Below are 24670 nucleotides of genomic sequence, written 5' to 3'. Positions count from 1 at the left end.
CCCTTAATCTGTGAGCCTAGGGAGGCTCCCTCACCTTGTTTCTAACTGCAGGGTGGTTGTATTTTGAAACCTTAAATCAAGAAGTCCCGGAGCAGCTTTAGTGCAAAGCTTGGAATCCAGCATTCATCATTGTGTTCCACTCTTCTGTGTTGGAATATTAACAGTACTGGAATCCCATAAATTATGTATTTGTTGCTGAATGTTGCTGTTAGCTATGAGTGGCAGTGCAGTTCCTTCTGGAGTTTATTTTGGTTTTACGAGATCATTGATGTGTATCAAGATGCCTTAACAAATGAAATGTAGTTCAAATCACAGGGTTATGAGTCTGTTCAACTAGATAGATTTTCCTTTTTGTGCCTAAATGTCAGAATGGTGGCACTCCATACTTTAAAATATATGAAATAACAACCAGGACAGATAGAAAACAATGGATGTTTTTTAATAATACATGTCAAAGATTTTCTATTAGTCAGTAATTAATACAGGAAATATAACATGTTACAACCAGTTCCAAGGAAAACCCAAAGATGAGATACACACGTAGGCAACGGAGAATGTGAAAATGTATTTGTAAGTAGAGTCACAGTTGGCTTCTTCCCTGGGAGGGTCGGGACATGGAATTAGTTGCATCTTCACTGGACAAGTTTCATTTGCAGTAATAGCAGTTTTCTATAACTTACTAAGTTATAAAAAAGCTCAGCTAAAGTCACAGACCCCTATAGAACCAGATAACCCAGAATCGTGAGCTACTATTTCATTGAACACCTAATATTCCATTGTAAAGACACCTAGTAATTTCTTTTTGTCCATTTCAAAGCCTTTCACGGTCTACCTGACAATTCTTCCCCCTTCCTCTTCTGTAATCATAATAATCTCAAAAATTATTCTTGATCACAGAAAAGGGCTGGTCTCATCAGGCTTGGCCTAATTATTTACATTGGTGTAGTAAGTGTTAATGAACCATGTTGGCCTTCTTGGTTTGCTTTGCAAATAAACGCTCATATAGTATGAAATAACTAGTAAGCACACAGAATTAAGTTCTGCCTGGAAGTTTTTATAAGGAATCTGGGATTGGTTTTTCTACCCCAACGCTAGGAAACCAAGCCCAAGAAACACTCCACCAGATTTCACCTGTAGTATTTATAACGTTGGTTGAATTCCTCAAGGTTTCCAACATTTGCTAGGTTCCTGTCCTGGTAGCTTCCTTACCACCTGTGAGGCCAGGACCCTGTAAAACCAGGGACCAGGCCAGTTTTCCTGGGAGGGCTTTGTAGGGATTGGCTCCATTAGTTCTTCAAGTGGCTCGTCATGTCGGGTTCAGTGAGCATCATCTCCAATGTGACGCTGGTAAGGGCTTGGTTGCCCAATTATGTCCTGCAGATAGATTCCGATTAAACCTTTGAAATAACTATATTGCCATGAAAAATAAGGGAACTCAGTCACAGTTTTTGGATTCTGGGAGATCAGTGAGAATTAGATAACATTTTTAAATGTTTTGATTTAGCTTATAAAAGCAGAGTTTACTAAATTGTAGGTTAGAGGTAGCATAGAAAGTAAGAGTAAAGGCATTCTTACATATCCAGAAAATAGAACATTAAAATATCGACAGTATTCTAGACAACACAGTAAAATTTCCCTCTTCAGTTTATTCAGTCCTGTGTAATTAATGCTTGTTCTGCTGGTTCTTGGTTTAGCAGCCCACATTCACCAAGACATAAGCATTCAGACTGCAGAGTCCAAAAATCCAAGGAAATCCTAACTCAGTCCATTAGCACAGATTAAAAATTGTCTAAGCAATGTTAGCTCAATGTCCTTTGCTCAAAAGTCTATTCTTTGGCATATCAGTATTTAAAATACCTGGTGTGTAGAGTCTTTTTCCATGAAACTCTGAGATTGTCCTTTCTGGCCTGTAGAGCTTATAGCAGAGCCCTCAGGAAAGCATCAGAGAAATAACAGAAGTTATCTGTAGATAATAGAGATGTAATGGTTAATTTTTTTACTGTGACAAATACTATCGGAATGGAGATTTAAATTCTCTATTGAGATAACCTACATAAGTATTTCCTAAGAGTTTTGATCAGTATTTCCCCTGAAGGTAAAAACATATTACAGGCAATGAGAGCATTCATAAAATCTACAGGGTCTTCCCATAAAATACACAATTTCAGAAATACTTACAGTAATAGCATTTCACCTGTACCGCCTTAACCTAGGGAAGACTGGGCATTTATTCTGATCTGACAACTCTTCCCATGCAACTTTTAAAATAGTAACAGCAAACAAATGCAGGTATTTATAGCATCTCTCTTTTTTATAAGGCAAAGGAACAAATCTTTATGATTTTTCAGGACCTTTCCAGGAAATCTCAAAGATAGTTTTAGGTGTAAAAATATTCTAAAATTTTTAATTAATTTTTTCAAAAAATAGGGCTTAGTCTGAGAAGGCAAAACCAAAAGAATAGTCACAGTTTTAGGTGCTTAAGATAACCAATACTTGGTTATCTACATAATCAGAGTAACAATCAAACATTTGAAAATAAGTAGAGAAAGTAACACAATCTTAAAGAACTTAGCTCTTTTCACAAGTGGAAGCCCCCTTGTTTTTTCTTTAATTAATCAAGGACATTAATCAAGTCAACATAAAGCTCTGAAAATAATTTGGGAGAGACACAGAATCTCTGCTAGCTAGGCAGATTCTGTAGAAGGTAAAGAATATCCTTTGCATTGTAGTCAAAGGTATTCATCAGTAAACCAAGGAAGCAAGCCATCAAAACTGAGGGAACTCTGCCAAAACTTTAATGTATTTTACAACTTTTTTCCAGCCTCAAGTATTACAAACCAAAGCAAATAAAGTTCACTTTCCAAGCTCTGTCCATCCTTTTTCTCTTTCATATTCTGGAACAAATATATACTTTACTTTAGAATTGCGTTTTTTATCCATATGCTCTCAAAAGTATACAGTGGAGTTTTCCAGAGGCTGCGTGATGAGTGACATCACAACAGATGCAGTAAGAGATGACGCGTATCTGGCCCTCTACTGTTAAGCCAGACACTGGAAAGACTTACAGAAATGTTAAACAAGGCCATTTTTGTCATTAAAGTGTTTCATTTTGGAAGAGAACAAGTTTTTTTTTTCCATAAAATATATGTTACATGAAAATGGAGTGGATTCATTATTGCTATTTTCAAATGAATCAACATTTTTAAGATTTCTCAGCTTTGGTTTCAAATACAATAAATATTGATAGTTATCACTCACTTGAACCATAGATCTTTGATTTCCTCAAATAAGTTTTAAGAGTGTCAGGACGTCCTAAGACCAAAAAGTTCAGCATCTACTGCTTTAAGATAAAGCTGCTCTCTTTTTCTTTCATAAAGTGCATCCACACAATTGTAATTCTTTTTCATTTGAACCTGGCATAGTCTCAACCACCCACTTTAATTATAAGAATTAACTCATATTTCATAGAGAAAGTTGGAAAGAGGACGGATGTGGATAATTGAGACTATCTATCATATACAAGCGTTTTAGCAGACTAGCAAAGCTCACGAACACACATAACAAATTTCTACTGTGACACACATCACTTTTATGTCCCTTAAAGTGGCAAAAATGAACATATTCATTAACATCACTCACCTAAGTTATAGCCTCTTTATAGAATATGAAAATAAGAAGCAAACATATGTGAACTTAATATGCTTTGTAATCAAAGTTTCAGTATTCTAACTTACTTAGAAATTATCTAGGTTGGTGTCCAATGATTTCTGTCAATTAGCTCAATTTAATATTAGTCCACTTTAAGTTACATAAAGATCTTAGGAATTGTCTCTAAATCAATATGCTGTAAAACATAATTGCTATTTATATAAAAAGTTTATTAGAAAATTATTGTGTTCAATTTGGTTGAACACAAATTTATATTTTTCATAATCTTAAACATGTAGGCATAATGTTAGTTTATTTGGCCTGTTATCCTATATAAATTTAGGAGAAATCAACTCAAGTAAAATAAAATGTACACTTGCATTATACTTAACACTTGATAAATCAGAGAAAGACATAGTTGTGTTTTAAAACTTATCATACTAGTCTCATTTGTCAGAGTTACCTTAATTTTGTGAACTTGGATTCTTAAACTTTTCTTGAGTTCCATAGCATTTTCTGTAAAATAATTTTTATTTTTAAGTCTAGTAAATTTAAAGCTTTAGAAGTTCAATTTCCTTATTTTCTGTGAAGTTTAGGAACATTCAGTTTTTATAAGCACTTGTTTATCTTTAAAGCCAAACAGAACAAATTATTACAATTTAAAAGGTGCTATAATCTAATGTATTGATACCCTCAGAAATAGGAAAGTGTTCCAAACACTATAAGATGTGAAGGGCTTTCTGAATTGTAGACACAGATACACAGAGCTTAATAGCTTCAGTTCTACAGCTTTAGCCACAGGTCAGAAGTAAACATAAAACATCACCAGTCCAGATTTCAAAGAGCTGCTCTCCTTCCCAGTGAACCCAGAATTCTTAATTGATTTGAGCTCAAAATAGAAAAATATTCAAACAGAAACAATCAAGAAACCAGATTCCCTATTCTCTTTCACCCAACAGAAAATAGATCTCTGTAATCTTTTGTTAGACGACGAAACTGAGTTCTCCATCATGGTTGCCTCCAAGGGGAAATAACATGTCAGCCGTGCATGGATTAGAAAGAAAAACAAAACACAAATCAGTAAAGAGGGAATAAAAACTAGAGAAATAGAGTCAGTAAAGATCAAGTCTTCTGCTGCTTTGGATTCCCTCTGGGAGCCAAGAAATGAGGTGCCTGGCCCAAACCACCCACGACGCGCCTCACAGCTCAGGCAGCGCAGTGCACCTGGCTCTGAGGGATGACCTCCAAAGCTCTTAAAGGATACCTTTTTTAAAAGATAAAATCGTGACTTTTGAACAAATACAACATAAACACGTCATAGATTTGTTTAATGAATTAGGGAAGGAACCAGTAAGATGTTACAACCAATTCAACAATCAGCTTTTTTCCTTACGTGTTGGTAATGGACAAAGATTACCTCTGCCCGGAGCCTCAGGATCTTAAACGAGCATTTTGGCTTTGAAACCTTATTGGCACATTGGCAGTCCCATCTGATTTCTAAGATCTGTACTTGGGGCTCACCGGTGAGTGTGCACTTTGACTGCTGGGCTTCCTTCCCTTAGGGCTTTCGTTTGCTCTCCTGAACTGTCACTAACTCTTTCTTTCTTTCACAGTGACAAAGTCCAGGCTCTCTCATATGCACAGCACACACGGCAGCTCATCTCTTGTGCCGGTGATGGTGGCATTGTCGTCTGGAACATGGATGTGGAGAGGCAGGAGGTAGGTGTCACAGCAGGCTGGGGACCTCTCCCTCCATAGCTCCCAGTTTGGGCTCTGCAGTTCTGGCTGTGCTGAAAACGGCTCAGCCTCTCCTCCTGCTCATTTCTTATTTATTTTACGATTAAACCATAAAATAAGACATGTTATGTCAGAGACTAAAAAAATCAAGTATAAAAGGAGTTTCCTTTTTTTCTTTAATGCCTCACGAATTGGCATTTAATGTTCGTTTAATAGAGATTTCATAAGAATTTAGACCGAAACTAAGCTGTTTAGACTTCTAAATTTGTTGCACCATTCACAGCAAAACTTCATGTGAGAAAAAGAAACCTTCTGTTTTCAGGTGATTAGCCCTTGGGTATAAAGTGCCCTATGAAAACAGAAAACGCATGTGCTTTGTGTAATTGCAGGAAATGGTGACTAGTGTGTGAGAAACGGTATTTGATAGAATAAGAATCATTAATATGGTATTAATAGAAATGTTAGAAATAATTATTTTCTGCTCTTTATGAGTCATGTCTTAAACAGTTCTCCAGATAAAATATATACTTTGTCATTTTTAAGCATATATCATTGTTTAATCATAACATTCTTTCTCTATGAGTTTTTTCTTTCACCTTTGGGCATCTTAACAACTGATACGTTTTCTGACTATACCCTTTGACAAGTAGTTTGAAGGTAACTATATTCTCATTTGCCTAGAATTTTCCTGGGTAAACTTTCCCTATGACAGTATATGTTCTTCTAATTTCAGAAAAGCAACATTTTGAAAAGACAGAAGTGATTTCCCAAAATCTTACCCTACCCTCACCCAATCTCATTTGAAGAGAGTATTATCCATAATGTGATGCCTTTCAAATGCCAGTAATTAAATGCTTAAGAAGATTAAAGCTTGATTTGCTCAAACCATAAATCTATAGGTGTTCTATTAGTAACTAATTAAAATGATCATTACTGTTAGGAAGTGGGAAATTATAGAGTATTGCTTTTGAAAGTACCATTTGGTCTTACCAGTATAAAGGCATGAAAATTGATACAATGCATGCTAGCCGTGCTAGCCAGGCTTCCGCATGACCGGTGCTTCTGCGTGGCCGCCGACTTGAGGTGCCAGACAGTCACACCCGCTTCCCAAGCCTAACTGACCTGACATGGGAGGGAGACGATCACTGGGCTCTTGCCCTTCAGTGCGCTGTGGGGGAGGAAGAAATTTTCCTTTATCCTCAAGGTTCTTTCAGCTGGTCTAACATTCAGATAGACATGAGAGACATTAACAAGAGAAAATAACACTTAATTACATACGTATGTATGGGAACCCCACCTATATGAGGGGTCCAAAGACAGAAAGGGAAAATGAGGTAATAAGGACATTCAGAGCTAAGGATTGCCTTGGGACTTCAGAGGGAAGGAAAGTCATTGCAGGATGATAAGAGCAGATGTTCAATAATTAGAAGTTTGCCCTTCCCTACAGATAGGTCATAAAAACTTATTTCTGGTGATAACTCTTATGGACAAGGCCCCTAATTTAAATTCTTTCAGGGACAGGTAAAAGTTTCTCATGAGCCTGCAGGGTCTCAATAGCCTTTAGCTCAAAATAATCTGCATAGCACAGAGGTGCATGTTAGAGTGAGGGGTGACCCATTTTGAACCCCCGCAGCTCAGAGCCTCCACCCTTGATGGACAGAGGCCCACAGGAGGATAATGTGGTTTCCAGAGGAAACCAGGTGGTTGGTGAGCAGTCCTTTGAGCCATCTTGCTTTAATGATGCCTTTTAACATGCAGATATATGAGCACTCTGTCCTTGTTGATTATTTTAAATTTTGTTGAGTGATTCAGAGCTCCAAATGAGCTGTGGAAATGGGTCCATCTATTTTTGGCAAGTGTCATAGAAACATAAATCCCCTGAGATGTATCTGTGGAGCTTCTCCTGGTTATGGTAAGTGCCATGCAGTGCTCACCTCGGGAGGTCTGAGACGTGTGGTGAAGCAGTCCCTGCCCCCAAGCGCTGATAGACTCTGGAAGAAAAAGACATGTGGGAGGCAACTTAAGAAAACGACTAAATGATAGAAGGAATCAGTTGCAGTCGATGTAAACTAAAGCATTAGCGCTGAGTATTTAGGAAGGGACGTTACCATTGTCAGCTAGTGTTCTCAAAGCCGTGTTTGTGGAAAGACAGTGCTGAAAGATTGATGGGGCCTGAGGTGCTCTGAGCAGGACAAGAACCCCCAAGAGTAAAGACCAGGTGAACATGAGCGTCATACATGGAGCATTAGTGCGCATGCGCGGAGAAGCCCGCAGGCAGGAGAGGCTGGCTGGGGGTGGGGGGGCGGCAGGGGTTTGGGGGGGAGCTGATAGCGGAATAGTGGAAGACCGAGTGGTTGACATCCCATAGGTTATATACAGAGGGTGCCAAAAAAAGTGTAGACACATTTTATGAAAGGAAAAAACTATTGAAATTGTAATACTCAGTATATACCAATAACAAAAAATGAATACAAGTCATGTGTATACATTTTTTTTTAATAATTTATGTTGTTGTTTTTTTAAGATTTTTTGGCACCCCTGGTATGTATTTATACTTGTTACTGAAATCAATTTTTTCAAAAACTTTATCATTTTTTCAAAGTATATGTAATAAATGTTCTTTGTAGAAAAGTTATAGCGCTCCTTAACAAATAGAATGTCAGTTACTCATTATATCACCACCCAGAAATATCACCCTTAGCAAGCTGCCAAAGTATCCTTCCTTACATTTTTCTCTACACATACACATATAGAAGATGTTTTGGGGAGGGGGGAAGTGGAATCACACTATACACCACATGCTGATTTATGTTTTCCTCTTTCCTGACCCTTACTCCCAATTCCTTCCTCATAGAAACCCACTATGATGCATTTGGTATATGTCCTAAACCTGCATGCTTCCTGGTGAAAGATGTAGTGGGGTGTGTGTGTGTGTGTGTGTGTGTGTGTGTGTGTTCAAGTTTTAGGAGTAAAATACTGTCTTTAGCTAAAAACTGTATATTATTTTATTAAATCTGTCTTTAAACTATTTGGGACATGAAAATTACAAAGCAAATCAAGGCTTACTTCTTTCCTTCAGCTTTAATAAAACAAACAGACTAAGAATTAGAGCTCTTAAAATGTCACCTGTTTGCTTTTCTTTTTGAGAAAATGTATAGCTTTAGGCTCCTTTCCGCCTGAAGGTAGGAGAATAGGCTAACTGTTCCGTAAGAGGTATTCCTCAGAAAAGGATGACATCAACAGAGGAAGGCCTTCCTCCGGGCCTTTACTGTGCTGCTGTCCATAGCGAATCTTAGAGGGATCAGACTACTGTTGCCCACATTTCTCCAACTTGTTTGATCTCAGGCCTCTTTTATAGTAAAAATCAAATTGGAGTTCCCTGGAATTCACTTTTGGAAAACGCTGGGATTGTGTTTATTTTTCAAGGTTCCTCTACCAGGTGATGAATTTACAGAGTTGAATACGGAACTCAGAAACCATTGCAGAGTCACTATATGTGTAGTCTAACGATGTGCTAAAGAAAAGCTTTAAGCTTAACACATCTTGTAAACATGATTGGCATAGTTTAGAGTACTCGTGATGTGGTTGGGAAATAGCGAACAAAGTCAGAATATTGTGTAACCCAGGAGCGGAGTTTCAAACCCCACTGGGTCCTGCCACAAGTTCATAGTGGACAAGTGGCTTCTCTGAGTACCCACTGTGGTCAGGTCCTGCCCCTCCAACGCAGACAGCTGTGTGTATGTAATGTGCAGTTAGATATAATTGTACACAATCAGAACAACTATAATTGCATATGATCAGAGAATACAAGATAAACTCCTAAATCCTCAACATGTCTGTCAGAATTCTGCTGATATGGCCCTGGCTGTCCCTGAACACCCCTGAACTCCAGCCTACGTCATAGCACTCTCATAGCACCCTGTGCTCCTCTTTCCCAGGTCTTGGCACTTACACGTACTTAAATAATTATTAATAACATGTTCATGTTTAACCTTCCGTGATGATTCTCCATGAGATTCTTTTTATTCACCACTACGTCCCCAGGGCCTTCCGTAAATACTTTTTAAATGATTGAGGAATCACACTTGTGTTTTTTGCAAACATATCCTGATTCTGTAACTTTCATCAATGTCAATGGTTCCATTGTCCTCACTGCTTCTCACTGTGACTTGCTGTGTGCTTTATTTGACAAGACCCCTGAATGGTTGGACAGTGATTCCTGCCAAAAGTGTGATCAGCCTTTCTTCTGGAACTTCAAGCAAATGTGGGACAGTAAGAAAATTGGCCTAAGACAGGTGGGTGATATGGCTGCTTCATCAAAATGTAATCCTGGGGAAATACGTTTACCTTGTGATCTTAGAAGAAATGGGGTAAATTATTATCATGGAGTCGCTTTGTGACTGCACGTTAATTTATTCATTTTATCTCTGTAGCTCATTCCTACTGGATTCAGTTTTTGTAGTGACTCGTTCCCACTAAGTTAAGGGATATGACTTTAGAATTCTAGTGGCATCTATTGAAATATACCTTAAAATTAGAGGGGTCATGCTTAGCTCCTATTGGTACCAAACCATGAAATTATAGACGTGGTATTTATTTCTTTGTAATAATTTCACTTGCCCTCCTTTGTCTTAATTTTAGTTATTTAGAGCTACTTCTCATACAGCATTTTCCATCTGATTCCATGGTTGAGTCTGGTCCTCCCCAAGAAAACCAGATGTTGATTTCATGGCCAGAGTTTAAACAGTTGAATCAGGGTTCATTCATGTTCTCCTTCATCAGGCAGCATAATCTTTGGAGATGGCACTTCCTCAGTACAGGCAACTTGAAGATAACCTGACCACTGGTTACCTCCTAGCGATGATAACTGGAAAGGACTGAGAATGTGGGAGGGGGCAGCGGGAAGGTGGCACAATCAGATGTGTTTCCCAACAGTCCTCATTCTGAATAAACAGAGTCCAAAAGACAACATACCTGGTGTGTTCCTTCCCGTTTTCTGGGGTACTCTTGTTTAGCATCCTCACCTGCATGCAGGTGATCACGCCTGAGCCTACCTGGAGACACTGCGCTGCAGCAGCCTTAACGAGTATCTGCTCTCTCTCCAGCACCACTGCCGCAAGTGCGGGAAGGCCGTCTGCGGCAAGTGCAGCTCCAAGCGCTCCTCCATCCCTCTGATGGGCTTCGAGTTTGAAGTGAGGGTCTGTGACAGCTGCCACGAGGCCATCACAGATGAAGAGTAAGTTCCAGCAGTCTGCAAAGTTGTCCGGGTTAAGGAGAGAATGTGATCTGAGAGCTGCACCCAGCACTACAGTTGTGACTACTGGTGCCCTAGTTCCTGCTGGTTTAGAACACAGACCATGGCAAGTGGGCAAAGCCCTGCTTTCCACCAAGAGGTTGTGTTCTCTCGTGTGATAGGAGAGGAGAAAGTCTGCACAAAGCATGCATCTCTGTGCTCTTCTGAATCCTAGGGGTGTGTGCACTGTGAACAGATGTTCTTCAAGCAGAGCCTTCTGTCTGCTCACTTCCTTGAGAAGTGCCCAGGAGTTCAGGAGCCCAGGGTTCACTTTCTAGCCCAAGCTGGTATCTGTACAGGAGCCGAATGAGCCTCCAGGTTCCAGAGGTTTCGTTGTCCAGGAAGAGCTAGTCCACTTTACCGAAGAGGCAAATACTACCAGTTGCCCAGCTGCTCAGTCTCGCTGGGCGATGTAGCCCAGAAACCCAGGACCTTCGGTTACTGCGCCTGTGTGCTCGGCGGGAGGGACACACCTGTGATGTCTCTTTACTGTCGGTTGATAGAAAACTGCCTCAGATGTGAACAGTGCTCTGCAACAAGTTTCCCTTGTAGTGAATTCCAGCAGGGTTTCATAGGGAACCAGCTGCCTGATTCTCCCACCCCCACATACCTCCAGCACCTCATCATTTAAGTATTAGATGGGAGCCTTAAAAGCTGCATGTAAATAGAAATATTTACAATGCACCCGAGTAAATTAGCATTTAAAGGAGATTCTTGGCAAATTAGTATAACAAAGCATTCTCTTACAGATAACCCTAATTTATGTGTTTTTCATTGTTATTTATCCATATCAAATATAAATTAAGATGCATAAGTAAGCATTCCTGTTCATTATTCCCATTCATCATACATGCTGAAATTAATATGAGAGAAATTAAGTTAGAGAGCTGCACATGATCTTAGAGATATTCTACTTTGATTCTTCATTTTATAAAGACACAGACCCAGAGGGTCTACATGACTGCAAATTAAACCTAAATCTTTCATTCTAAATATTTCATAGGGATCATTTTTGGTATGCTGAAGTCTACTCCCCAGATATAGCTAGAGATAAAAAGAAGAAAACAACTCTCTTCAGAGAGCCCACTGCAGAGGAGTGGGAACCCTGGAAACATGATTAGAGAACAGGTGTCTCCTTCACCATGTCTCTGTGCCCTTTCCGACGTTACTGTTTCTTCTGCCTCTTTTGTGGAAGCATTTGCATTGCCTCTAGAGCACCTGAGCAGTTGACAGGCCTCCTCCTAAAAAAAAAAAAAAAATACATAGATTCAAAAATACAAAACAGGTAATGATGTTTGTGTTAAAGTGTTAGCATACTATAGAAAAAGTAAGTCTGCCACTGTATGTGTAAAAAGAGGAGAAAGCATATAGCCCTTCAGTTAGAATGATAGTAGTATCGTAGACATTTTAACAAGCTTTTTTTTTTTTTTAATTAAGTAGGCAAAGATAGACTGTTTTACCAGAGTCCTTCTAAGAGCAAACTTGGCAAAAGTACTGTGGGTTTTGTTTCATTTTGTTTTTGACTTTGTCAAAAACACAGAGATTTTCATAGACTCTACCAGAGCAACAAATAATCTTTAAGAGACTTGAAAATTTCATCATCTCTTTCCCATTTTGAGGAATATAACAATCCTTTCACCTTGTAAAAAAATAAAATAAAATCATACCAGGTCACCAGGGAATAAAGGTCGATCTGAGCAGCATTTCTACCATTGAAGCAGTTTTAGCCCTTTGGCTGAAAATTAGAGCTTAGCATCACCCTGGATCTCTTTTGTTCATATGTCACGGCTTTTCACTCTTGGAATTTTCTTTGCTTCTTCCAGACGCGCGCCCACGGCGACTTTCCATGACAGTAAACATAACATTGTGCACATGCATTTCGATGCAACCAGAGGATGGTTACTGACCTCAGGAACTGACAAGGTTATTAAGGTAGGAAGCCAGCTTATTTTAGGAGCTTTCCACCTCTGGCCCTACGTGGATACACAGGAACGCCAAGGCCACGTGCAGTCTGCTCGGGTTACCCTTGGCAGTGAGCATCTTTGAGAACCTGTTACATACAAGGCCCCATGCCAGGCACTGGCTGTACACACCAAGATAAGACACAGCTCTTGCCTGCCAAAGAACAGCTAGTTTACTGGGGACATATTCTTAAAAAGACAGTTAATAATAGGGCGCATGAGCAGTGGCCAAAAGAGTAATACAGACGAGGACTTTAAGAGTCCCCTGGGCCGGGGTGCGGGGGTGGGGGGAGACGGTGCCGGAGGTGGCTTCCTGAAGGAGGAGGGATTTGAGCTGAGTACTGAATGAAAGGTAGGACTTGAATAAGCCAACAAGTAATAAACAAGATCTGTTCCCATTGAGAGCAATTAATCCGAAAGCATTCCTCCAGGGCCTCTCTAAGGACTGGTAGACTTCACGATTCAGTGCCACGGCGCAGGTCCAGGACAGAGGGCCACACCTGCATCGTTCCCTGAAAAACACAGAGGCGCGGCCCAGACTCGCCCAGCACACCCAGCTCTGCTTTTCCTGGGCCGTTCTGGGCCGTTCTTAGAGGCAGCGGCAGGATAAGGTGGTTAAAATAACCCCCTTCGGAAGCTACCAGACCTCTGTGACTTGGAGCCAGTTTAAACTCTGGGAGCCTTGGTTCCTTTATTTTTGAAAACGAGACACCTTATAGAACTGTTTGGAAGATTAAATAAGATATGGAAAGGATACAGCACATCCCTGGTACCCATTTGGTGCCTAATATAATAGGTTAGTTCCCTTCCCACTTAACTGAATGATCTGCCTTCACTTATTCTCCGTTAGATGGATTAACATTTCCAGCTGCCATTGTCATGTTTCTGAGGTTTATATTATACTTTTTGGTGGAAAAATACTATTTTACAGATTTCAAAATCATGTTAGCATAGTATTTAGTTGCTTGTTAAATTAAATTCACTTCAATTCCATGCTAAGGACTGTTTATCCTCAATACAATTTTCGTTCATTGCTTTTTACAGTTGTGGGATATGACCCCAGTAGTGTCTTGATGACACTCCCCGGCATCAGATAGTATTTACTCAAGAAACGGTTCTCATCCAGATCCTGCTGGAGCTGTAAGCAGACGTGTGAGGAGAGAGGAGCTGAAGAGCCCAGCCACGCGGGCGCAGCGCCTGTACACAGTGGTGAGCTAGGGAGAGGACACTTGGAGGGGACTCTTTCGACTTGTTCATAGAATATAAAAAGAAGCTATTTTTTTAACAAATGGTTTATACAGTCTGGCTGTGCTACATTGTTTTGAGTATACTGAAAACTCTGTGCGGTGTTTCATTTTTATGTTTTTCAACACTTCATTTTAGTTGTTGCTTTGTGTGTCGGAGAAATGAGGGAAGTGTCTGTTCAGGGTATTTTTGGTCATTATTAAAGCAGTTTCCATCTTTTCTTCACTTGGGCACGGATCATGAGGTCAGCATCTTTTTCTTGTCTGTGTATCTGTGTACCCTTACCATCTGCCGATCACCAAAGTGTATGTATTTACACTGTGCATTTGCAGTGTCTATGCTTTCACAGAAATCCTCTTAGGTTGAGCGATTTGGAAAACCTCCATGTGGATTTACCAACTGACCTCTTGAATCACCTGAAGAATGACCTGTTTGTAATGCCTAACTTGTTCATGTTCTTGCTGAATAGAAATGACCTTGTGTCTCTGTCTCAGCTTTCTCAGCTTTTCTCTGTCTTTCCCACATTAAAAAATGCTATGAGAAAGCTGTTCCCAACCATTGTCATTATGGAAGTAAATTATTGTAACTCAGAGCTTCAACTACCAGTGCCTGGATTATTTCTACTTTAGTTGGAGCCTTCTGAGCCTTTTATGTTTTAGTTTTATTGACACGGCTCTCCCTCATTCATGATATTAAAAACAAACACAAAACCCCTATGTTCTTCACAAAAAGTGTCTTTTAAGATGTGTTTTTCCGTGTGACATCACCTCTGACCTTGAACATGTTCATTAATGTGAGATTGTATCCTATTCTGTTCCTCACCATTGTATTTTTTCCCCTTTAAAAACTAGAACACTCTGCACACTTTCATACTAAAACTGTGTGATCTGAGACATGAAAGGTACTGAATCCTTTAGCTCATGCTGTGTCCTATTAGGAATGTAAAAAAACAGGGCTTTAGAAAATCAACTTGAAGGGAATCCAATCAAACTTGATACAGTGAAATATTCTTGTGTGTAGTGACTCAACTCAGGATATTGAAGTCCTTTTTAAAAATCTTATTTTCACCTATAAAAATAGAATTTAAATGAGTGGGCAAGCATGCGCTATGTGCCCGCCCGTTCTAAGCACTTTACGTGTCCCACCTCAGTCAGCCCTCACCTGTCCAGAGCTCTGGGGATCACTGAGTCTCTTGGGGATCACCAGGTTAAATCAAGTCTTGCAGGTAAACAGGCCAGTTACTTGCCCATCCTTATCCAAGTCCTACCTCCACAGTGTCCTGTTCACTTCTGATTTGACAGATTATTTTCCCTTTTCCGAGACAGCAAATTTTTCCATCATGATCATTACTTTTCTTTCTAACCGGGAAGGTACTACCAGCCATACTTGGGTCCCACCCCTGACACTGACCAAGCATGCTTCCTAGAGAGGGCTCTGCTGCTGCCGCACCGGGAAGCAGGACCAGGCGTTCCGCAATCCGCTGTGCACGTGACAGCCACCACCTGAGACATCAGACCAGATCAGCCCACGTGACCCTACGCTAAGGGTGTATGCACGGGCGTACATACAGGGAAGTGATTACCGTTGTCACTTCACGCCCCCTTCCACACCACCCTTGCTTGCCATCAAGCTGTTACAATTAATCTGACTCTGTTCTGCATGATTGCTCTATGAGAGAGCTATAAAAAGGGAATTACATTTAAAATATTCAGATGTCTGTTTTACAGTTTATTACTAGAACCTGCAGCCATTACTAAGTTGTACATAATAGAGAACTATGTCGGAAATGGATGCTAGAAATGGATCGCTCTGTTTGCTCTTCCTGAACTTTGGAGCGTGGCCTCTCTACAGAGCAGGAGACGCAGTGTTAGGGAGGCAGTAGATCAGGCACCCCGTAAGCCTGGCGTGGACCTGAGTTAAGTCTAGATGAACTCACACCTCGTGTGGGAAGCTGATTGTCCCTGTTGGATCACATGTGTCATTCTGTCTGTGACCCTGCACTTCACTAGTCATCTCCCTCCCAGCATGGCCGTACCCCAGCCCACAGGACCACTCAGAGATTAAAACCACTTGACACCTCATTGGTGATGAGAGTCACAATCAAAAACCACAGATATGTCAAGGTGTCTACTGCTCTGCCCATTTTCTCATCTGTGTGGGTGCTTGAGCAAACCAACTGTGTGTGTTTATAATACTGTGAATTCTTGAGTTTTACATTGAGTGCCTCCACCATTTTTATAATTCAGAGAGAGAGATGTGCTGGTGTTGGGTGTCTTCCAAGCATTTTATATGGAAATGGAGGCTTCATTCACTAGGAGTGAAAGCTGGCACCAGCACTGGACTTTTCTTCTGTCTAGGTTAGTTCTTATTCATGGTTCTTGTTTTACTCTAATGGATTTGCACTTTACATATATTTTTGCTCTGTTACTTCAATATACAGAAGTTCTGGCAAGTAATGCCTAACTTGGCTATGTTGGGAAAGTGGCAAAACTGCACATATCACACACATAGTTGTTCTTTCTTTGGTAGGATAAGATCATTCACGTGATCTCGGTTTCTCCAAAGAAATGATGTTACTGGAACCTTTAACTGCCTAGGGACGTCTCCACAGTAGCCAAAGTGGTTTTACATTAAGTCCTTGGAGTTGTGTGTCTTTTTATATGAGGTCCATCAACCATTATGTATTTCTTATTTGATTGTTTGAATTATTCAAAGAATCATAAAATTGCAAAACTGGAAGGGATCGTCAGAGATCTAGAATGTTCCAAGCACAAAACACTTTAGTCCTACCAGGCAGTTAGAACAGCTGAGGTATAAATTAAAAAATCTACAAGAAAAATGTTCAAGGAACAATTGTTTTTGAACATTACTTGGTAATGGCATGAGAGGGAGGAGTGACTTCTAGCACCTCGAAACAGGGAGCCTCAGAAAGCAGGTTTGTTCCTCTTATCATAGGCAAATGTCACACTTCTTTTGGCCCCTGCCCTGTGGTTATGAGGGGGCACCAGGCAGTGCGGCAGTTATTGCAAGTCTTCATCAGTGTAAACTCCTTCCTACAGTCTGCCCCGCAGACCACCCCAGCGGCCATATTTAAGTGGAAATCCAGGGGCACTGAAGAGGCATTTTACCCTGTTTGAAGGCTCTTCAGTTCTAGAGTCAAGTTTTCCTGCAGTCAAGGCTAGTATCAAAGTTTCTTTTTCTTTGGAAATGCCTCGAATTGTTATCTTAAAATCACCCATGGTAACTAATTTTTGAACTTTTCTGGATGCACAGCCCCTCACTGGAGCTAGAGACCGTGCATGTATGGACTTGGCCTTGGCCTAGAAGAACTGACATACTAATTCCAATTACACAGGCAGGCCAGGCTAAGCTGCTCCCCTTTGAAAGAGGAAACACCTTGACCTATGGCAGGAGGAGATTGTTCTAGACAACTGGCATTACACTAATATGCAGTGCCAAGCCTTCCGGTGCATAAGCAGGCAGCTGCTGCCCTTCATTTCCCTCTGGGCCTTAAATCATTCTTGCAAGTAATGGGTCATTTCAGTACAGTGTGGTAAATGTGATAAATCCTCATCACAGCGGCACTCTCCCAGTGGAAGAGTGGAAGGGAACATTTTTCTAAATTCAGTGACAGTAAGAAGGGCTCAGGCAGCCACTGCCTCAGAGGCCTAGCTGTGCCGAGGCAGGGGCACCCAGACTCCCAGCACGGGCCGTGGCACTTTCTAGTTCCTGCAGTTCCATCTGTTTGCCTTTTTCTTTCAGTACCCAAGTAACATGTGTCCATAGCTTAATTCAGGAACATTCACATTCATGTTTAAACTTTAGCTCAATTTTATAACCAAGAACTATATACTTGCCAACTGAGGGGTTTCAGTTTTTAATTTTGTCTTCAAACATTATCCTTACCACTGAGAAGCCTGTTGAGGCCTAGCACACCAAAGGAATGTCTGCAAATTAGATCTGTCCAAAATTGGCATGGTATCCCTCCTTTGGTTCCCATGCCAGGGAATGTTTGAACTGACCATGGGCAGCCCGTTGTCAGTGATGTGGGAAGGAGATTAAAGCTTGGAGTAAGGGTTGAAGTCAACGATCGTTCTTAGGATCCCTTTCAATCCCACGATCCTATGATTCCATGAATGTTATTATTGGTCCTGCCTAAACCGTTACCAGTGGCCGACCCACACGTGGCTGACTTCACTCAGATAAATGAGAGCATATCACAGCATCTTTGTCTTCTGTCGTATCAAGAAAACTGCCTTCAGCATTTTTCTATCTAGAGCCTAAGAGGTTTGAAAAAGATGAAAGTGGAAGTTAATCGTAGTACCATCTCATTAAAAACAGATACCTTAAAATGCTCACCTTTGTGAGCCAAAAATGTAGCTGACTTTTTTGGGAGAGAAAGTGTCAGGGAATTGCAGGTTGATTTAAAAGTTTAAAATTAGAATCTGCCCTTGATATTCATGATTCTCCCCATCCCCCATTTTTTCTTGATTCTCTGGGAAGCACAAGAGAGTGAACTATAACACAAAAAGGGAAAATAGCTTGAAAAAAGTATTTCACTTATATACACTTTTTTCATTTCAACGGATGGCAGCCTTATGTCAGTAGCATACACCAATATGAGGTGTGAATCGGAATACTTGTGTCACTGGTAACTACTGTACTCTCATATATATTTGTTTTATGCCATTTGCCTTGCTTTTTAAATGACTTGTTTTCAATGTACTGTCGTTTTGCAAAAGAAACTCTATGAAAAATAAAAAGACTGTTATTAACTGGACAGCAAGGAAGGTGCCAGCCCCATATCGTGCCTACCTACCGCTGTATCCATAGCGGACATGGATGCTTCTGCTCTAGATACCTATCTGTGGCCACAGCGGACACTGGCTGCTGAGGGCATGTTGCTTTGTGGATATTCTTTCTTTCTTTTTGAAGTGAGATTCTCCTAAGGGTCAGCTGAGAATGTAATAAGTGCGAAGCTGGAATAGATTTCTTAGATGTGGTTCTCTGTCACTGATTCCACCAACCAGACCAAACAGTCTTGACACTGACTTCCTGAATGTGATGGGGTGGGACGGAGCAAGAATTTCCTACAGTGTTAAAATGTCTGTTTCCAGTTCTCCATTCAAATGCTGCTGAATGTTGTGAATGTTTTAAACTCTGCTCACTTTCCCACTGTGCTTCCCTCCTACTAACTACATGTAGCCATTACCAATGTACGAGGCTCAATGCAAAGTTACCTTCATGGTTTAAAATAAATCTCTGTGGAAAACATCCTGCAGCTGTGGTCCCATTGTTGTTGTCCAGCTGTAACACGTGACCACATATACTCCAACAACCCTACTTTGGTGCTAACTCTGGGGGTGGGGGGTAAGTCTCCGGGCCACTCCTGTACCTGGCTATCGGGATCCCAAGGAAAGCAGCAGTCTGGTGACAAAGGTGAGCCACCATTCACCCCAGACTCTAAGCACAGCAAATGGGCTGTGGCGTGTAGTCCTTCTTATTTTATCTGTTTACGTTTCACATAAGTCTTCTTTAACTGTGGTTGATAAACTATCCAAATGAGAAGAAAGAGGGCTTCAGGGCAAATACAGCCAGGAAAAGCCTCTCTGAAAACTCATGAGGCCCATTTTATGGTTAAGAAAATAGGTGGGAAGGAATCAGTGGCCTGCATAATGGCGAACAGCCAGTGGGTGCGGTTGCTGGGTGGCACTTCACACCAAGTCCCCTGCCCCCGGTGGCACCCCTCCCTCACAGCCCACCTCTGCCAACACAGCCTCACCCACGCCCAGCACCCCAGAGGCCCCCGCTTCCTCCTGCAGCAAAGGAGAGCTGCAGACAAATAGAGCTGATGCTCGCTGGCCTTCCAGTCCGGTGCACCCAGAAAAAGCCCTCCCTTGGGGTGCTTGGTTGAGAGCCTGGATTTGAGCACCGCTGAGGAACCGCACTGTGGAACTGGCCGAGCTGTGCCCACCTGGGTTTTCCTCCACCGTGGGTGATGAGTTCTGTTTATGCTGCCTTGAACACCAAGGATGTATGTAGACATAAATCTGTTCACTGATTTGTTACAACTTTCCCTGGAGTCACTAGGAGGTAAAATGGTGTCATTTAGGGTTTTATCCAACTGGAGCACCAAAATGACAGGTGCATTATTGAACCAACTTCTAATCCTAAGCAAATGTAAACTAGGCCCCACGTAATTTGTTTACGTAAACAGGCACTGTCCCTTGGTTACACTTGGCTCCTGGGGACGCAGGGCTTTGTAGCGCCCTCTGCTGGTGCACAGGCAGGCACAGTGTATCCGTTCTTCCTCCCACTCCTGCTCCCCTCAGGCTGACAATGTGGGGAATTTTAAATGCAGAAATTTAAAGAAAACCACATTCTCACATAAATGAGACACTTAACACAGGAAAAGGACCTGCTGTGGAAGATGAAGTTTAAATTGTTCTCAGCCCTAGTCATTTATTTTAAAAGTTCCGGCTCATTGTAGGTTCCTCGTTGCTACAGGGGCGTCTTTCGAACGAAGTGGAAGCGGAGTCTGGTCATTACCCCTGCTCCGCACCCTCGAGTTTTCCAAGGCGATTCTGGCCCCACGATGGGTCTGGCCGGGCCTGTTTAAATCTTGAGGCAGGATTTCAATTAGTTCCTCTTCTTCAGCCTGTGAGGAGAGTGTTCTAACAAGAGGCAAGGGTATGGGAACTGATTTCCCATCTAACAATGAGGGGGGTGGGGGAACAAAGATGTTAAAACTGCGGTGGCCTGGACTGGCCTCTGTGTCTGCTGTGGGGCCCCAGGTCAGTCAGCCTGTCCTTGAGCCTGGCGTGGCACCTCAGCATGGACAGCCTCACAGCTGCGAGAAGGAAGGCTAGGGGACACAGGTTGATTAGGACAACAATCTCAGCAGAAGAGATTTTGTGTGGTTGCTTTCTTTTTAGTGTCATAATAAGAAATGAGGTCATAAACTGCTCTCTTCCTACTTTAAAATAGCATTTATCCAAACTGTTCAGATTCCAGAGATCCTGTTACAAAGCCCCTGAGGTGCTGTCCTGGGGCCTGGGTGGAAAGGGCTGCTCACCAGATCCTGAGAGTGTGTTGGGTCCCGTGCCCACCAGGCACCTGGGCATGGGCACCCAGACCAGTCCATCCCGAGAACAAAATCACCTGCAGGGCCCCCTCACCCCACCTCCTTCTAGCCTAAGAAATGGGCTCTTTCCAAAGACGCCGAGAGGGAATTAGACACTTAGACTCCCACCTTCTGGTTAGCCATCTCTCTCAAATGTTTCTGACCTTTCTGAGGATCCTAGCTGATGGTTTCTTGGACTGCTGAAATGTTTTCTTCTTTTTCTGGAGGAGTAGAGTAAGAAGGGAAAGAACTATACCTCCTCTGGCAAGCTCCTCTGACTCGGGTTCACTCTGCACATCTCACCCCAGGCTACACAGAGGCTCCTCACCTAGGGTCACCTCCCCAGGCTCCAGCACCCCCCATCCCTCATCCTGCCCCTCACCACAAGTGGCCCAGAGATGGCTGCAGGCTACATCCCAGACCTCAGGGAACATAGCGTCTCTACAGTGAGGACTTTGGGAAATGAAATCATTCTCTTGTGAAACCAAAGAAAGAAAAGAAACCAGAGAAATCATTTGAGAGCCACAATGAGATTACAGGATTTTAGAGACACAAAGGATCATCTAACCTAAGGCTCTCGTTTTTTAAATCAAATAGAAACTTTTTTTTTCCTTTTATGGAAGCTATAATTGTTAACTGTGGAAAAATTAGGAAGTACTGATGAGCAAAAAGAAAATATTTGGACTTCCGGTCAAGATGGTGGAGTAGGTAAGCAGTGTGTTTAATGACTTTAAAACAAAGGCTATAATAAGAGACAAAGAAGTACATTTCATAATGATAAAGGGATAAATCCAACAAGAGGATATAATCCTTGTAAACATTTATGCACCCAACACAGGAGCACCTAAATATATAAAACAAATATTGATGGACATAAAGGGAGAGATTAACAGTAATACAGTCACAGTAGAGGACTTTAGCATCCCATTGACATCAAGAAATATATCTTCTGGACAGAAAATCAACAGGGAAACTGTGGGGACAGAGTCCCATTGAGCAGTTGCCAGGCTCGGCCTTGCATGGGGAGGTGCTGGCTCAGGTAGTGAATGACCATCGACTGTGCTTGGTTGGCCGTTGGCTGTAACCGGTTAGCCAGTTGGTAACTGCCAGGCTGTGTTGATTGGTTGGTTGGTTGGCAGGCAGAAGAAGTGAATGGCAGACTGCGGATCATGTGGATTCTACTGCGTGTGTCTTGCCCGGCTGCCAGCAAGAATATAGTGGTATGACTCCCCTATCTATGGATCTGTGGGTGTTCCTTTTTGGCCTCACCATATCCTGCGTTCTTATGTGGGGAGCGGGACCAGAGACCCTGCATGAGTCCCTGCATGACAGAAACAGCAGCCACAAATGACACATTAGATTGGATGGATTTCGTTGATATTTTTAGAGCATTTCACCCCTAAGCAGCAAAATATAAATTCTTTTCAAGTGCACATGGAACATCTTCCAAGACAAACCACATGTTAGGCCACAAAACAACTCTAAGTAAACTTAAGAAGACTGAAATCATATCAAGCACCTTCTCCAAAGACAATGAAACTAGAAACCAATTATAAGAAAAACTGAAAAACACACAAACACATGGAGACCAAATAACATAAAGAACTCATACAGTGCAACACCAAAAAAAAAAAGAAAGAATCCAATTAAAAATTAGGCAGAAGACATAAATAGACATTTCTCCAAAGAGGACATACAGATGGCCAATAGACATATGAAAGGATGCTCAACGTCACTGATCATCAGAGAAATGCAAATAAAAACCACAATGAAATACCACCTCACACCCATCAGAATGGTTATCATGAAAAAATCAACAAACAAATGTTGGTGAGGACATGGAGAAAAGGGAAACTTCAGGCACTATTGATGGGATTGCACATTGGTGTAGCAACTGTGGGAAACAGTATGGAGATTCCTCAAAAAAATTAAAAATGGAACTATCATATGACCCAGCAATCCCACTTCTGGGTATGTATCCAAAGAAATCCAAAACACTAATTCAAAAAAATATATGCACGCCTATCTCCATTGCAGCATTATTTACAATAGCCAAGAAATGGAAGCAACTTAAATGTCCACCAACAGACAACTGGATAAACAAGAGGAGATACACAGATACAATGAAGTATTACTTGGCCATAAACAGAATGAAATCTTACCATTTGTAACAGCATAGGTGGACCTAGAGGGTATTATGCTAAGTGAAATAAGTCAGACAGAGAAAGACAAATACCATATTATCTCACTTATATGTGGAATGTTAAAAAAAACCAAATGAATAAACAAAGCAGAAACAAACTCATAGATACAGGGAACAAGGTTGTCAGATGAGAGGGGGTTTGGGGAGATGGGTGAAAAGGAGGAAGGGGTTAAGTACAAATTGGTCGTTACAAAATAGCCACAGATATAAAGTATAGTATAGGGAATACAGTCAATAATATTGTAAAAACTATGTATGATACCAGGTGGGTACTAGACTTATTGGGGGGATCATTTCATAAGTTATATAAATGTCTAAGCACTATATTATTGTGCACCTGAAACTAATATACTAATGAATGTCAAGTGTAATTGAAATTTTTTTTAATTTCAAAGAAAGATAAAATTTGAAATCTTACGTGGTGCCACTCAGAGGACAAGTGTCCCCGTGCTCAGGCCCCTGCCCAGCCCTCCCTCAGCCTCGATGTCCACGCCTGAGATGCCCAGTAGTTGCTCTGTGGCATGTAGACAACAGGTGGCAAACTGCACCTTGACGCAGATGTAAGCCAGGCAGTGGCCTCCCCAACACAAATTCTGTAAGCAGACAGGTTGATGTGGGGCTGTCAGGGTGAGAGGTACTTGGGAGTGTAGGAGGCTGGTGGCTAGCTGCCGCCTGCCTGATGGAGCTCATGCTGATCAGGCAGCGCCGAGCATGTCTCCATTAGGAAGAGAAGAACTGAGAAGCCACACTCTCCCGACATCCCCAGCCTGAGTCTCTTATGGTGCCCCTTTGCAATTACAACAGGAGACTGCAAACCCTCAGCTGCATGCATCAGATGCGAATCTGTGCCGGGTCTCCAGCCAGGTCTCCTAGGAGGCTACAGAGCACCAACATGCATCTTTTTCTGTGGGTGTGTGTGTGTAGCAAAAATTACATCACAAGGCGTGTACTGTTTTAGAACCTGATGTCTTCATGTAATGACACAGTGCAGACAATTTTTCTTTCCCACAGGCATTTATTGACAGCAGTTTTCAGGTCTGAACGGCTTTCTTGTACAGGTGTTCCATAATGGATTACCTTACTCTCCTATCACTAATGTGACCATGAGCAACTTTATTTTCCATGTCTTTTATTGGTTTTTTATATGCAATCCAAGGATGTATCTACAAATGTTAAAGCTTCTAAGAAACTGGCTTTCTGAAGGTGACAGCTGTGTATGAGAGAGAGCCTGCTTCCCAAAACCTTGTGACCGGGCCCCACTGGGATGTCCTTGCCTCTCTGTGCCTCAGTTTCCTCATCTGTAAATGGGTGTGAGAGTGGTGCCCACCTCACAGAGACTGTGAAGACATACATGTTAGCATCCAGACAGCACTGGGGGCAGCCCTTGGCACCTCCGTGTCCTGTGGGTTGTCCGCTGTGGCTGCTGCTGTTTGAGTTCCCTTGTTTGGGGAGGAGGAAAA

General features: G+C 41.7%; 1 protein-coding gene and 1 long non-coding RNA gene across 3 annotated transcripts in view; one reads left to right on the top strand and one right to left on the bottom strand.

Moving 5' to 3' along the window:
* The window catches only part of WDFY2 (WD repeat and FYVE domain containing 2), a 171957-nt gene extending 152799 nt beyond the window's left edge, over positions 1–19158 (top strand). The window contains exons 8-12 of the mRNA XM_019752158.2: positions 5262–5367; positions 9579–9680; positions 10491–10621; positions 12502–12610; positions 13684–19158. Of these exons, the coding sequence (XP_019607717.1) occupies positions 5262–5367; positions 9579–9680; positions 10491–10621; positions 12502–12610; positions 13684–13713 (478 nt within the window). The 3' untranslated portion in view covers positions 13714–19158. The remainder of the gene's footprint in view (positions 1–5261; positions 5368–9578; positions 9681–10490; positions 10622–12501; positions 12611–13683) is intronic.
* Positions 492–7407, bottom strand: LOC141571060 (uncharacterized). Of its 2 annotated transcripts, none has more exons than XR_012495564.1 (3): positions 7320–7407; positions 1858–1963; positions 492–1374 (listed from the first exon to the last, which is right to left on the bottom strand). It is a non-coding gene; the product is annotated as an uncharacterized LOC141571060 (long non-coding RNA). The 2 variants fall into 2 exon arrangements; XR_012495563.1 differs by lacking the exon at positions 7320–7407 and adding an exon at positions 4112–4518.
* Positions 19159–24670: the final 5512 nt, after the last annotated feature.

This window comes from Rhinolophus sinicus, linkage group LG04, assembly GCF_036562045.2.
Source record: "Rhinolophus sinicus isolate RSC01 linkage group LG04, ASM3656204v1, whole genome shotgun sequence".
NCBI lineage: Eukaryota > Metazoa > Chordata > Mammalia > Chiroptera > Rhinolophidae > Rhinolophus > Rhinolophus sinicus.
Note: the sequence above shows the minus strand (reverse complement) of the source record. Positions and strands in the feature narration are given on the sequence as shown.